Source organism: Trichosurus vulpecula, chromosome 4, assembly GCF_011100635.1.
Source record: "Trichosurus vulpecula isolate mTriVul1 chromosome 4, mTriVul1.pri, whole genome shotgun sequence".
NCBI classification, from domain to species: domain Eukaryota; kingdom Metazoa; phylum Chordata; class Mammalia; order Diprotodontia; family Phalangeridae; genus Trichosurus; species Trichosurus vulpecula.
In genome coordinates, this window is record NC_050576.1 from 116,244,769 (window position 1) to 116,261,519 (window position 16,751).

A 16,751-nucleotide genomic window follows, 5' to 3' on the forward strand; every position below is an offset into this window, starting at 1 on the left:
GGGAAGTCATTTAACCCCAATTGCCCTGCCTTCTCCCCTAAAAAAATAAAAAAAAATTGAACAGAATATTTTTCTGTATGTCAGTCCCAGTGTATGTTTTTGCATGTGTCAAGACTACTTCTGTGAGACTTTGTAAAGTCATGGATCAAGAACTGACTTCAGAGTCAGCAAGTGCAGGGTTGAAGTCCTGCCTCTGAAACATAATGGTTGTGATTGGGCACAAGTCATTTAATCTCTCAATGCTCTAAGCAGTTCTCTAAGAGTTGCAGAGCAAGTACTGACCTATGTTAGTAGAGGTTGTTTCTTCATTGGCTGTTCTCTTTCCATAGTAAAAATTATAGGTATAGTTGTCTCCCTTGTAACTTGCTTTGCTGAACAGTTCTTAGTTATATCAGAACAAATTAGCAATTTTTTTCCTATTTCAGATCCATCTAGTAGTATGATATCACATTGCTAAAAATAAAGTTTTGTGGAAATGCAGTTATTCCTCCCACATCACAAATTTCCCCATTGTAACTTCAATATATTGTGGGTTGGCATAAGAAGTTAAATGGGAATTTTTTGGGAATTTTGCAGAAGCTGCACACAACACACAAAGGCCAGCAGACCACACAGAACCTATGACCAAATACTTAACCCAGATTTTACAATAAGGTACTGTAAATACCCCATAAAAGAAAAAGAAAAAACTCAGACTTCTCTGGTGGGAAGGCAGAGCCAAAAAATTTCAATGCAAATTTTCCAGATCATTGGGGGCGCTACTGGGCCCCTAACCCTGGCTATGTGAAAGGGATAACTGTATGTCCTTTTAGAAGTGAAAATTTCTTTGATACCCATAGCTTACTTTAAGACTACAATTACACATGAAGGACTCTAGCTATTTAATTTTTGGGCATAGGGTTTAGTTGACAAGTTTGAGTTGTGTGAATCATTTGTGATTATGTTTTTCATTTCTATCTTTCACTGTTAATGGTATTCTTTTGAACATTTCAGTGTCATTTTCTCCCTGAAAAGATGCCAGCCTATTGATTCTAACTTAAAATTTTGTTATGGAACTCATTTGAAGTTACCCTCTGCTTAAATATGTTCATTAAAATAATTCATTGAGAGCTTTGCTGCATCTTACTGTCTGCTGATTGATTTTCATTTCTGTCCCTGCCAGTTCACTGATGTCTAAAGGGATATGGGATAAAAGTTTTTCTTCTCTTCTACAAAATTATTTAGAATGTATTTGAGGTTATATGGAATATTGACTCAGCTGCTTTGACATCAGTCTTACATTTTATTTTATTTCATATGACTATAAAGAGTTCAAATTAAGTGTCATTATTCCAGATTTCATGTTGTATATCCTGGGAGTTTGACTAAATTGACCTAACCCATTTCAGTAGAATTTTACTAATTTAAAAAAATTTCCTGGCAACTACTAATTTGTGAATTATAAGCTTTTGAAAATTTTGCTACTGTATTAGGGAAAGTAGATTGTAGTTCCTTTCTGAGAAATCTCATTGGGACTGTTGTATTATAGTTTTGTAGCCTTGATATTCCCCTTTTCCAGGGAGAATCCTGACTTGAATCTATCCATGAATACAATCTCTGCCATTTCCTTAATCATCATTTTTTTGGGAAAACCCTTTTTAATAACAACAGTTGGTGAACCATTCATCAAAAAACTATTGTAAGTGTCTTTCAGTTAGACTACTGCATGGTGTTTTATTAGAAATGATAATATAAAGGTATTAAAAAGTCTTCCAGTATAGCTGACTTCTCCTTACATGTATTCTCTAAATTACAATAAAACTGTTTTGGTTTTCTCAATCTCATTGCACATGTTTCTTTCATAATAGTTATTGGTAATTGTCAAAAATGAGTTAACCAATCAGGATTTTAGTTTTCCATTTGACTAAATTCAGTTCAGATAGTTGCTATTTTAGGGATCAAGTCATTCTCCATTGGGGCCATTGAAGATTTTTAGCTATGTTGCGATAGATGGAGGAGATGTTTGTTTTAGGTGTTGTGTTAGTCTTGCTGAACACAGGTTTCTGTATAGCTGCTTAACGTTGTGAAGTAATTGGATGCAGACCTAAAGTCACCCAGTGTGCAGTAGTCAAGTGTGAAAGGTTTCTTTGTTCAGAAGGGATAACTCACTTACTTATAAGTCAGAACAGAACAACACTGGGTATGGTCTTGTAAAATGCAGATACCACAGCTGTACGGAAAAGAAAATCTTCACATAGTGTATGTGTGAAAAATATAGTGTTCTAAGGGACTTTTGCTTTCAGCCATAGAGATTTCACTTTCAACTGCTTTCTAAAACATTATTGATCACTGAACACCACCTTGAAGCATCATACTGTGTGAATCTTACTGGGTCTTGTACTTACTTATTAGTTGCAGAGATCTGCTATACCCAGTCACTTACCTTTTTTCTTTTGCTATGTGACCAAAGATTTTGTAATTTGTTCCTTTCCATTTCTTTCAAATAACAATATTGCATTTCTGGGGCTTATTTAAAAGAGGAAAGATGATAAAATCAGATGTAACATGCCAGAGTAAGGTAATTAGAAGTAAATATAAAAGAGAATTACTCAGTCTTAGGTGGATGCAGTCTAAGCTTTATAACCTAAGCTTCCAGTTTCCAAGGCTCAGTTTGGCTTTTATAATATTTCTCACTAGGTTGGGAAAACCCTTAGCCCAAGAAATGAATAAGTCCCAGAACACCATTGCCAACTTTGGATTGATTTACTTGGACATGCTGGTCATTGGTCCATTTTGTGGTCCTAGGCTTCAGTCAGTCTTCTTGATTGCATGATTGCCTTTTTGGATGTTTCTCACCTAATCACTGAACATATAATAAATATACAAAACAGGTAATGAACAGGGTTCCAGTTACCTCCAAAACTTGAAAGTATCAATTTCCTGGAAGTATACCCATTTATCTGTCTGTCTGTCTATCTGTCTGTATATCTATGTATCTGTTTGTCTATCTATCTAGAAGCATATTTATCCCAAGATGATCAATAGTTGTATATAACATTAGAGTTGCTGCTGATCATGAGTCAGTCTTTTCAGCCATATGTACTCATTTGGCTATAGCATTGTCAACAGCATAATCCTTAAATATGAAGATCATATCTTTGGTTCTATTCTCTTCTCACCATGAGCCAAAAAAAACCTAGATGCTTAGTTTTCATATTTAAAATATAATTAGATATTGAAGAATAATATGAGTGACCATCTACCATGTAAAATCGAATGATGTTTTAGCTAGGCCCTGTTTTTGTAGAGTTCAGAATTTAAATTTAGGTCAAGATATTGTAACAACACTCTTGCTAGCAGCTACCGTGGCTGTGTAAGACCAACAGCAGTCAGCACACAGAAGGGCTACTAACAGGTTCATTGATCTGCTTTTCTAAGGAAAGCAACTTTAAGGGGTTAACAATCTCAGTTTAATCAAACATACACATATCATTCACTTAGTTCAGGGAGAAAAGATCAGCCCCCTGAACTTCAGGGCAAATACAAACAGAAATTACAAACATCAACAGACAGACCTTGTCTGATCCAAATCAAAATTCATATTTACCAGAGAAGCACCAATATCTGTCTGAGATATCAAAGCCAGGCGGCAGTTACAACAGCTTCCCCAGAGTCTCAATACTCCTTCCATGAGTGAGCCCCAAAAGTCAAATACCAACCTCAGATCTTACATACCTGTCTCAGGGCCCTGGGGCGCTTGATTACCTCAGTGCTGAGAAGCACTCAAACAAAGAACAGTGAAAAGTCCCATTTAGGGTGTGGGAAAATTAGTTAATCCCTAGTACCACCATGTACAGGGTTTCTAGTCCATGACTCCCAATTGTCTTAGTGCTGAGAAACACTCCAAGACCAGATCCCACTTTACCAGCCCCATTCAAAGGCCAGAATCATTAAAGGCACTTAAGAGAAGAACAACAAAAAGCCCTGCCCTGATTACCACTACAGATATACATGCTTCTTATAGCTCCATTGTTTCAAAGTGACTTCTGATGGTTTAAAAATATCCAAGTGGTAGTCAGCAAGAGCCCAAAATTAGTATGCTGATGAGTTTAAAGCAGCCATGGTTCTATTAGTTCTTAATTATAAATGTGTCACTGAAAAATATTTTAGTGAACTTAAATCATCTTAAGGTTAAGCTAGTCAGAGGAAGTCTAGAGGGATAAATCAAGCTTGAAGGAAAAAGTATTCATTTTCATATGTGTTATGAATTTTGAGAGGTTACAGGCAGGTAAAATGTATCACTTGTAATTGTAGAGCAAGAATGGACCTTCAAAACCATATGCATTTGAGATCTCCTATGAATTAACCAATCTTTAAAGAGTAAGATGCAATCAGGTAGTAATACAAAAAGAGGAGTATTTATAAACTCAAACCAGACATGAAATGCCCATTTGTGATCTGCCTAAGTTCACAAACTAGTTAATTATAGAAGCACTTTTAAACACAGGATCTTCTGATTCTAAGACCAATGCTCTTTCTGTTATACTATACTACCATTTTCTTCTCTTGACTTAGGTGAGGAAGATCATTTCAAACAGTGAAAAACAGTATTTTCTGATGAAAAAATAATTTTTTTCCCTTTGGAGGCTGTAATGCTGTCATTTTTCAATTTAATATCTCAACAAATATAAAATTACGCTCCATACAATTTTTATATCTTGCTACAAAATATCACTTTTTTCCTTCTCTTCACCAGCCTTATTTGGTCTCTCTTTGGAATTCTAGGCATGCAATTAATTCTGATGGATCTAATATGTTTCTATTAAGAACAGAAGGAATTTATTTTCTAAAAACTAAGCATGAGTTGCCTTTCTAAGTTCATCAGAATTGTAAATTTTTCTGTAATATATTAAATATCATTGAACAGTTACTTGATAATACTGCTACTCTTCCAGTCATTTAAAAAATCAATAAAACCAAAAAACGGGTCTTGAGTTTTAAAGGCACTATCATAGATACCTGGATTTAAAAAATTTCTGTTTTTGAGAGCCAAATTTTATTAAGTCAGCACCATTGAAAACATGGTTACATACAGAAAAAGCCCCACCCAAACACAAGAGGAAAAAGTAAAAACAAGGCTGTAAATCAAGTCACTGTCTTAAGAAGCTTATTTAGGTCTCTTAGTGAAGGATGACTTTCCTTGGGAGATTCTGAGTGGGAAGAGTAGGGAAATACTTTCAGAAACATGATGAGCAGAAGAAATGCCCAGTGCATGAAGTGGAGAGACCCAAATATGAACCCTGGCTCCCCCATCAACACTTACTAGCCAAGTGACCCTGGGCACCAATGATAAGTCTCAGTTTCTTCCTCTGTAGGATGGGGACAACACTACCTGATACCCAACTTTTCCAGGGTTATTGTGTCCAATGAAGTAGTGGGCAGAAACATACAATGGTGGTTATTCTACATGGTAATAAGAAGGAACTCACAGGGAAAGATGAGGAGGGGGACAGAGGGAGTCAAGTCTTATCCTCTCCATCAAACTTGCTGAATCCAAGATGGTGGGAGGGAGCCCCACTCCCAGATAAATGGGTCCTGGAGGAGGGAAGCACAAGCATGTGTACATACAGGCGGGTACAAAGCGTTAACAGTGAGAAAGAATGAGGCATGATACAAGATCCATGGATACCTGGATTTTTTAATTATTTTGTTGAATATTATCTTTTTATAAGCATTCACTATTTACATGGCAGATATTCTTTCTATAATGTAGACTTAGGGGACTCCAGTTTTTACATACATTTTTCAGGGTATAAATAGTCGATGAATGAACTGCCATTATCCTGCATTGAACAAAACCCAATACGTAAAGCCTTTCACCTGTGTTCAAAGATTCAACTGTACAAGTACAAGATAGGGGAGCCATGGCTACATAGCAATTTGGAAAAGATCTGGGAATTTTAGTGAACTGCAAACTGAATATGAGTTAGGAATTGATATGATAACCAGAGAAGCAACTGTGATCTTGGGTTGAGTTAGCACAGGCATTGCTTCCAGAAATGAGGAATGATTATTCCTTTGTACTCTGCGCTAGTTAGACTAGTATGGAGCATTATTACGTTTAGTTCTGGGCAACACAATTTAAGAAGGACATTGATAAACTGGCCAGCATCTAAGGGAGAACAACCAGGATGAGAAAGGTCTCAAGTTTATGTAATAGGAATATTGGTTAAAGGAACTGGTGGTGTTTCAGCTTGAAAAGAATTGACTCTGTGTGTGTGTGTGTGTGTTTGGGGAGGGAACATGACTAATGTCTTTAGGGTTTTAAAGGTCTTTTATATGGAAGAAAGAGTAAAAGTTGCAAAGAGGCAAATTTAAGTTCCACACCACTTAAATGTTCCTGACGATGAGAACTCCACAAGAGGAAGGAAGTGATGGGTTTCCATTATAAAGATCTTCAAACAGAAGCTAAATGATGTGGTAAGAGAGTTTTTCTCTGTTGGCTTTATTACAGCCATTTCAGTAAGATGATTAGCTGCAGTGAAATGATGGCATACTTAGAGAATCCTAGAGAGTCAACTAAAAAAACTACTTGAAATAATAAGAAACTTTAGCAAAGTTGCAGGATATAAAATAAACCCACATAAATCATTGGGTATTTCTATATATTGCTAACAAAGTCCAACAGCAAGAGATAGAGAAATTCCATTTAAAGTTACTGTAGACAGTACAATATATTTGGGAATCTACCTGCCAAGACAAACCCAGGAACTATATGAACGCAATTACAAAACACCTTTCACACAAATAAAGTCAGATCTAAGTAACTGGAAAAATATCAGTTGCTCATGGGTAGGCCGAGCTAATGTAATAAAAATGACAATTCTATCTAAATTTACTTATTCAGTGCTATACCAATCAAACTACCAAAAAATATTTTGTAGAGCCCGAAAAAATAACAAAATTCATAGGGCAGAACAAAAGGTCCCATACAACAAAGGAAATTAATGAAAATAAATGCAAGGAAAGATAGGCTAACTGTACCAATCATCAAAACTACTTGGTACTAGCTAAGAAACAGAGTGGTGGATCAGTGGAATAGGTTAAGTATGCAAGACACTGTGGTCAATGACTATATTAATCTACTGTTTGATAAACCCAGCTCCTGGAATAAGAACTCACTATTTAACAAAAATGTCTGGGAAAACTTGAAAATGGTTTAGCAGGAAATCGACATAGACCAACATCTTACTCTGTATACCAAGATAAAGTCAAAATGAGTACATGATTTAGATATAAAGGCTGATATTTTAAGCAAATTAGAAAAGCAAAGAATAGTTTAGCTCTCAGATTTATGGAAAACGGAAGAATTTATGACCAAACAAGAGCTAGAGAACACTATGAAATGCAAAATGGATAATTTTGATTACATTAAATTGAAAAGTTTTTGCACAAACAAAGCCAACACAACCAAGATTAGAAGGGAAGCAGCTGGGGAAACAATTTGTGCAGCCAATGTTTCTGATAAAGGCCTCATTTCTAAAATATATAGAGAACTGAGTCAAATTTATAAGAATACAAGTCGTTCCCAAATTGAGAAATGGTCAAAGGATACGAATAGGCAGTTTCCAGAGGAAGAAATTAAAGCTATCTGTAGTCACATGAAAAAATGTCTAAATCACTATTGATTAGAGAAATGCAAATTAAAACAACTCTGAGGTACCACATCACATCTATCAGATTAGCTGATATGACAGAAAAGGAAAATGATAAATGTTGGAGAACATGTGGGAAAATTGGAACACTAATGCAGTATTGGTGGAGTAGTGAACTGATCCAATGATTCTGGAAAGCAATTTGAAACTATGTCCAAAGGGCAGTCAAACTGTGCATACCTTTTGATCCAATGATACCACTACTAGGTCTTTATCCCAAAGAGATCATAAAAATGGGAAAAGGACCCACATGTACAAAAATATTTATAGCAGCTCTTTTTGTAGCGACAAAAAATTGGAAATTGAGGGGATGCTCATTAATTGGGGAATGGCAAAACAAGTTGTGGTATATGAATGTAATGGAATACTATTGTTCTATAAGAAATGATGACCAGGCTGATTTCAGAAAAACCTGTAAAGACTTACATGAACTGATGCTAAGTGAAGTGAGTAGATCCAGGAGAACATTGTACACAGTAACAGCAACATTATGTGATGACTAATTTTGATAGACTTAGCTCTTCTCAGCAATCTAAGACAACTCTAAAAGACTCAGGATGGAAAATGCTATCCACATCCAGAGAAAGGACTTTGGAGTCTGAATGCAGATCGAAGCATATTATTTGCTCTCTCTTTTTTTTTTGTTTTTTCTTTCTTGTAGTTTCTTCCATTAATTCTGATTCTTCTTTACAACGTGACTAATGTGAAATATGTTTAATATGAATGTATTTGTAGAGCCTATATCAGATTGCAGTCTGTCTTGGGGAGGGGAGAAAGGGAAAGAAAATTTAGTACTCAAAATCTTATGGAAGTGAGTGTTGAAAACTAAAAATAAACAAATAAATTTAAAAAAAGATGACTGGCTACATAATTGGAGCTTGCAGAATTTAGCTGAGATGTCAGATTTTAGCTCTGGTGATTAACTGGTTAGTGAGAAGAGACTTTTTAGCTCTAGTTATTTAAGATGAGCTTGTCAAATAACTAGCTCTGGTGTTAAATGGCTCTGGTTAGTCTGCAAGTTACAGCTTTGTCTGTTTTTATCTTATCTGTTATGATCTTTCCCTTTCTGCCATCTATTCTTGATGTATAAATGTTTACTTTCCTCTTCTATCCTCCCTAAAATACCATTACATCTATCCTGATTGATGTAACTAAGACCTATGAAGATTGCTGAAACCGATGCTGGGACTCATTGACTTTTACATGCTATGGGTCTATGCTCTCAGCATAGCCAAGGCATCAAGGTAACGCAGTGGATAGAGTGCTAGGCCTGGAGTCAGGAAGACCTGAGTTCAAATCTGGCCTCAGACTTACTTTTTGTGTGACCTGGGCAAGTCACTCAACCTTTGCCTTAATCCATGAGAGAAGGAAATGACAAACCCCTCCAGTATTTTTGCCAGGAAAACCCCACAGACACAGTGGTCCATGGCATCACAAAGAATTGTATGGAACTGAATGACTAAACAACAACAACATGCTCTGTGTATAACAGACAGGATTTCTTTCCTATTCTTTGCATGTTGATAATTTTGATTGGCAGCAGTATCTATCAGTGAGTCTTTGGACTTTTTTTTTATGTCAACACTTTGTTGGAGTAGGGATTCCCTTTTGGATATGCTGCCCCTTCCAACTCTTGAGATTCTATGAGGTTAATTTAATAAAGCATAACTATTAAAAAGTTGGATTTTTGATAATTTAGCGCTATTTATTATAAATCATAATTTTTTCTTTTCTTTCCCCCTTTCTCTTTGCCAAATGTCATTTGAATTTAGAAACATTGTCTTTTTCTTGTAGATCAGGGATTCTTAACTTGTGGTCCATGAATTTAAAAAAAAATATTTTGGTAACTTTTTCAATATAATTGGTTTCCTTTGAAATCTTACGTATTTTATTTTGTGCTTTTAAAAAGCGTTATTCTCAGAAGAAGTCCATGGGCTTCACTAGACTGCCAAAGTGATCTGTGATGCAAAAAAGTTAAGAACCAGTGTCCTAGATCATCAAAACCACTGAAAGAATGTGAGCTCTTTGAGAGCAGGGACTGTCTTTTCCATTTGTATTCTAGGGGTAGCCAGTGTTTTACACACATTAAATACTTAATAAATGCTTTATTCATTTTTACTTTCATTCATGAATAAACTGGTCAGGCTTTTTGATACATCTCCCCTTTGATTCCTCTTGTGAATTGTCAGTTTAGAGGCAGCACTTGTTATTATCTACAGCTCTTTGTCAGCCTCCTTCTATCCATCTTCCTCTGATCTCCAGACCTGACTGCCTGTCTTCTGGCTAAAGCTTTGCTTTACCTCATCCTCCTCCCACATTCTTCTGATCATAAGATAGGGCTGAGAAGGACTTCAGAGGTTTCATGGTGTCAATCTCAGATAGAAGTGGATCCCTGCAGGCCATGTTGACTTAGAAAACCACAAATTAACATTATTTGTGTTGTATTACGTTTTCATCTGGTTGTGGCTGGAACTCTCCAGTTTTGCAGTTGCTTGGGGGAGGGGGAGGACCTGGAATCCTTGAGTTTGACCAAAACTTCTGGTCTGGTACAATCCCTTCATTTTAGAAATGAGGACACTGAAGTTTAAAGGAGTTAAATGGTTAAGTGAATAAATGGTTAAGTGAAGTAAATTTTGAATTTGTTAGAAAGTGCTGACAAAGTTAGTTTTTTGTTTTTTTTTTTTTCAGAAACAGAGGATGTTTCAATAAGCCAATCAGTCAGCCTGCTAATGCTGGGAACTGTGCTAAGTGCTAGGCAAAAAAAAAAAAAAAAAGGAAAAAAGAAAGAAAGAAAAAAAGAAAAAGACTATGTCTGCCCTCAGAGAGTTTATAATCTAATAGGGGAAGCCAGCACCCAAAAGGAAACTGAAAAACAGTGGCCTAGGAAGGTACTGTCATAAGGCCTTAATGGAGAAGTCAGAGGATGGCCCAGAGTCATGCATTTCAGAATATCCCTAGTCTGGGAGATTATTTACTTTTTGGCACCTTTCTTGAAGTATTACATATTTAAAGCTACCTTGCCTAGAATCCATCTTCTCCTAAGAATTATAGGATCATTGACTTAGAGTTGGAAAGCACCTCAGGGGACATTTAGTTTGACCCTTTCATGTAGATAGATAAAGGACACTGAGAGTAGGGGAGATTAGGTGACTTGCCCAAGTAACACAAGTAGTAAATATCAGAAGTGGGATTTGAATCTAGGTCTTCTGACTCCAGAGCCAGTGTTCTTTCTATTGTATCATGCTAAGTCCTTATCTTAGTGATAATTCAGATTTAGGAAATTAAGTAGACAAGTTCATCCTCATGCTCATTTCTCTTTTTGTGTGATGTGGTTAAAATTATCCACTTAGTCAATTGCTGACATGTTTTGGGCATTTAAAAATTATTAATTTTCTATAAACAAGCATTTATTAGCTACCTAGTATGTTTTAGGCATTCTTTTGGGTGCTGAGGATGCAAAGAAAGTAAAACTCTCTGACCTCAAAGAGCCTACATTCTAACTGAAGAAATGACATGTACCCACAGAACTACAATAAATGTGTGAAGTAAATACAAGGTAATTGGGGGGAGGGGGAGATTCCAGCATTTGGTAGCAGTCAAGTAGGAGCTGGCATTACGGATGACCTTTGAGGGAAACCAAGGATTCTAACAGGTGAGGACAGAGTTGATTACAGGAGGGAAGTGGGCAGCCTGTGCAAGGATGTGAATGTAGGAGATGAACTGTTGTATCTGAGGAATAGCAAGAGGCCATTTTAGCTGGATTACAGAGTATGGTAAGGGAAGTAATGTATGCTAATGTGGACTAGAAAGGTAGGCCAGAATTGCATTACTATGAATAGTTCCATTAATTTGTGACTTTTTTTCTCTCTGCTTTAGGTTGTGAAATGCTTTAAATGGCAATAATAATTAATAATAATAATGATAGAATAGGTAGCATTTATATAGCACTTTAAGGTTTGTAAAGTGCTTTACATATGTTATCTCATTTGATCCTTACAACAATCTTTTGATGTAGGTGCTGTTAACATGCCCATTATATAGTTGAAGAAACTGAGGATGGGAGGCAATAAATGACTTGCTCAGAGTCACATAATCATGATAATAATGGTAACCATTTATATAGTGCTTACTATATGCCAGGCACTGTGCTGGTGCTTTTCAATGATTCTCTCATTTGATCTTCACAACCCTGGGAGGTAGGTGCTATTATAGTCTCCATTTTACGAACGAGGAAGCTGACACAGGCAGAGGTTGAGAAGGTCATGCAGCTAGTGACTGTCTGAAGCAGGATTCACACTTGTCTGCCTGACTCCAAGCCCAAGGCTTCATCCACGGCACTGTATAGCTACCCCTAAGCACATAGCTTTGTACTTCAAGGTAGTGTAGAGCGTCCAAAGCTTCTGGAGAAGAGGAATGATCTAGTCAGATCTGTGCCTTAGACGTGTCACTTGAGCAGGTGTGAAGAGGATGGATGGGAGAGGGGTGAGCAGTGAGATAGGGTGACTGTGTAGGAGGCTACTGAAATAGTCCAAGCAAGTGGCGATTAGTGATTGAGCCAGGATGGCGGCTTTGTGAGTAGAGAAAGATGGGTACAAGAGGTGTTGTGGAGGGAGAATCTGCAAGACCTGGCAACTCTAGTTAGATGTAGGGCAAGAGATATTTGGCTGGAAACATCCAAAAGGGAGCTGGTAATGTGGGGCCTAAACTTGGGAGAGAGTCTAGGGTTATATAGATCTGGGAGTCTTCTGCATAGAGGGGGTAATTGAACTCTTGGTAGCTGATAAGAGAATGCTGAGAGAAAAGAAAAGTGCCCAGGATCAAGCCTTGGGTGATATACTCAGTGAGATGTACTGAGAAGGAGCAGTAGAGACATAGGAGGAGAACCCAGAAAGAAGAAAGTGTCCAGGAGGGCATCAGTGATGCCAGTTACCTAAATAGGTAATTTTCTCTTCAGAGTCATAAGGGGCTAGAATGAGAGAACATATGTATTTGACCACCTAGTTTGTACCCATGGAAATAGGAATTGGCTTTTAAAGAAATTAAATTATGTAATGCCATTGGTTATCTCCATTTTAATTTACCATATGAAATATATTTGTGTAACACATTTTCAAAAATCTACATGGAACAATGTGAGAGCCAGAAATGCAATTTTATTTGTATTTTTATTTTAAATGCAAATATTAATTAACCATAAAACAGTTAACTATACTGGTTAGGACTTATACTATTGCTTTGTTTTCCTTTGCATGAAAACAACTTTTGGAAACTTTTTTTTTAAAGGATAGTTTATAATTAAAGCATGTCATGGCTTTTTATGTTTACCATATGTAGCCCAAATTGCGTTACTATGAATAATTCCATTAATTTGTGACTTTTTTTCTCTCTGCTTTAGATAGTCGTTTGGAAGAGATACAGTGATTTTAAGAAACTGCACAAAGACCTCTGGCAAATTCACAAAAACTTATTCAGGCATACAGAATTATTTCCACCTTTTGCTAAGGCAATAGTCTTTGGTAAGCATACTTTTGAAAACTTTGAAATTGCTTAGTAAATGTTAATTACTAATAATATTTAGTTGGCAGACTCTGAAACTACTGAAGTGTTGAAAATAGAAGTCATGCTTTTTTGTTATATTTGCTATATTAAGACTTTTAATTGTAATCGGATGTCCTGAATTTTATTTTCATGTGACTGAGGCAGTATTTTCCCAACTCAAAATATATACACCCTCAGAGTTATATTTATAGAAAGCACTGTAAATATATTTTTAACATTTTTTTGGTCTTCTGACATTATGAATGGTTTATTCCAGCCACATAACTCAGAAAAAGACATGCTGAATTTCTCTGAATGTATTGCTAGAGATATTCTTACTCTTTGACCTCATGGCAATTTTCAGGCTAGTCCAGTTGTACAAGAACTTTCTCTATTTGGGTTGGTACTAAAGTGGTCCAGGTAAATGACCCCAACTCTACACGCTAATATACTTCTATTGGCAGAGGCTGTAGGTAGTCTAGAACTTCTAGGAAATGCCCAGTTTTGGGAACATCAGAGAGACCAGTTTGTACAGGGTCTTCTTCGCTCTCCTTACACTTTAAGCTGCTGTTCATTATGTTTGATTTAGGACACTAGAGCCTTGCCAGCCCCAGTGAATAGTAACCCTAAAATCACTTAGCCACATGCAGTACTGACCTGGTATTTCTATATGAGCTTTTGTATATGGGAGGGAGCATGTCTTCTCTCCAGATAGGAAGGATACAAAGAAATCCCCTGAAAATATCCCTTATTCCAAGGATACCATAGTGTTTTTTTTGGGAGTCCTTAAATTAGAACAAGGACAGTCAGTCTATGAACTGTGTATGACTGACTCCTATAGCCACTGTTAATGTAACTGTGCCATTCTTCCCTATACATGTCATTGTCCATCTCTCTGTCTTTCTTTTTTTCTCTCTCATTCCTTTGGAGAAAAGCTTGTGTTGAAGAACACAGGATGAAGCATGATCAGGCCTGGGGTGGAATCCTGCCTCCGATACTTGCCTGTGTCTTTGGGCAAGCCAGTCTCTCTGGGCTTTCCTTTTCTCATCTGTAAACTGAGGGGGTTCCAGTAGGTCACCTCTGAGGTCCTTTCCAGCTCGAAATAGGTGATACTATGTTTATACCTCCCTCTCACTTCTCATTCCGCTCTCTTAGCAAGACCTTTCATTTTCTTTTCCAAATTTGGTTTTTCTTCTGCCTCTCTTTTAAAACTGCTCTTGGCAGTCTTAAAGACATTGCTTAGTCTTTTGGGGATGCTCAGGAATAAAGAGCATAACTGTCGTTTCATAATGTTTCCTGTAGCTTATTAATTATATCAGGATCGTAGATTTAGAGCTAGAAGGAACCTCAGAGGCCATCTGCTCCAACTTCTTCATTTTACAGATGAGGAAACTGAGGCCCTGGGAGGTTAAGTTATTTGTCCAAGTCCATACAGGTAGTAAACATATTTGGTGGGATCTGAATCCAGGTCCTGTGACTTCAGAACCAGTGTTCTTTCCATAATACCATGCTGCATCTTTCATTCTGAGATTACCTTTCTATATATAAAACATAATATCACACACATATGTATGTATATACAAATATATTTCACTTCTCTCTAGGCCTCAGTTTCCATGATGATAATAATGCTTTAATGTTCAAAAATCAATGATAAATAAAACTAAAGAGAAATGACTACAAGTTTCTCTGTCTAGTCCCCCATGGCTTTCAGAAATCTGCAGAGGCTCTGAGTGGAGACAAGCTGGGGGAGAGGTAGAAGACCCTGTTCCTATTGTGGCTGAGATCCAGGCTTGCACCTAGGATCACAGGAGGAGACTGATCTGTATTGGGGGCCAGGCAGCATGCCTGAGCTACAGCAGGAGACAGAAATAGACTAGGACCCAGGTAACCCATCCTTGGGCCATGGCAGAAGACATGGCTAGATTAGCTCCCAGGCAGTGCAGTGCCCAAGTAGTCCATAGAAGGAAAAAGGGCCAGATCAGTAATTAGGCAGCACAGACGCTGTCCAAGCAACAGCTATGGACCATGACCAAGCAGTGCACCACTCAGCATGTGACAGCACCAGACCAGGGCCCATGTAGTGTGCAGGGGCCAGGCAGCCTGTGCTTGAGTCACGATGTAATATGGGGCCAGATCAGCACCCAGGCAATGCCCCATTCAGCCCACCCATCCCTGACCCATAGGTGACAGAGCCAGCCCAATACCTAGGCATCTGTTGCCAAAACCACAGCAGGAAAAGTGGCCAAACATATAAACCTACTTTGCCCCAAAGTGAGCCTTAATCCTTCTCTCATCTTGCACCTCCTCAGTCTCTGGAGAGGAGAAAGACATAGGATCATAGCTTAGTTCAGTTCCTATAGAACATGGTCCTAAGTATCAAGCCCAAAAATTCCTTTGGAATTGAGTCTCAGGTACCATGGCTTCTCAGGCTTCCCAACCGGACTAACTGGCTGCAACATCCTGCCTGCAATCTTGGCTTCTTGGTCTTCATGGCTTGAAGGTCTGGTGAGGGACCCATGCTCCTTAAACTGAGGACAAATGAAACAGAACAGATACAAATGTTCTAGGTCCAAAACTTCTGAGCCTGGACAAAAGAGAGGCAGGGAAATATATTGTTCCTTTTAGTTTAGTTCATGGCACTCATTGCTGCGGTTGAACTCTGTGTGATTTTCACTCTCTGGAAACAGTAGGAAAAACTGCACAGGAAAGAGAGAGACTGACTAGTTTTAAAGATGAAGCCTATTCTGGCTGTGCAGCCATTTGAAGGAGTCTACTCCCACCCTTGTGGTATGGAAACTTAGGGTTCCTTCAGATTGGGAGATCTGGCTGTGCACAGGCAAGCCCCTTTACATTAGGGATGGGCATTTCTGTTTCTCTCACTTCTTTCCTGGTTTCATTACTTCTATCACTCCTTAGAAATGGGAAGACCTAGTTCTTAAGTGCAGCCTTTTATCTATAATTTCTTTGCCTTTTTCAGATATTTAAATTGTTTTTTTTTCCCCACCTTCCTCCTTTGCTGTACCTGTCAGTCAACCTTTTATCCTTAATGGCCGTGGTCTCAGGCCTTCAATGTGGTATATTTCTTCACTAAAGTTCTATTATGATGATGTGTTGTGACATGAAAGTGACTGTGATTTTTGAAGGCTTGGCCAATTGAGCACAAGCTCTATCATGTTCTGTTAAGCTATGATGAATTCCATTGGCTAGCCATCAGACTAAATGACTTAACTAAATTCAGAGACTTGTCACTAAGTTGATTGCAAAGTAATTGATACTTTGGTGCTATTAACTCTGAAATGTCAATTATTAAATATTTAGGAGGCATTTTGATTGGAAGTGTAAGTTGTAGGTGGAAAGAGTAAGTACCCATTACTGATGAAGTCACATCCTTAACAGTGAAGAAGAATCATACACTAAACTCACAATGGGAACTTGATACTTGAAAGAGTTATCATTCCTCATCTCTTGAAACTTTATGGAAAGTTATTTCCTCCTAAATAAATACCCCACTTGACA

At 37.5% G+C, this 16,751-nt stretch overlaps 1 protein-coding gene across 1 annotated transcript in view; it reads left to right on the forward strand.

Moving 5' to 3' along the window:
• The window catches only part of RPS6KC1 (ribosomal protein S6 kinase C1), a 214,433-nt gene that overhangs the window by 26,440 nt on the left and 171,242 nt on the right, over positions 1-16,751 (forward strand). The window contains exon 3 of the mRNA XM_036756298.1: positions 13,090-13,210. Within this exon, the coding sequence (XP_036612193.1) occupies positions 13,090-13,210 (121 nt within the window). The remainder of the gene's footprint in view (positions 1-13,089; positions 13,211-16,751) is intronic.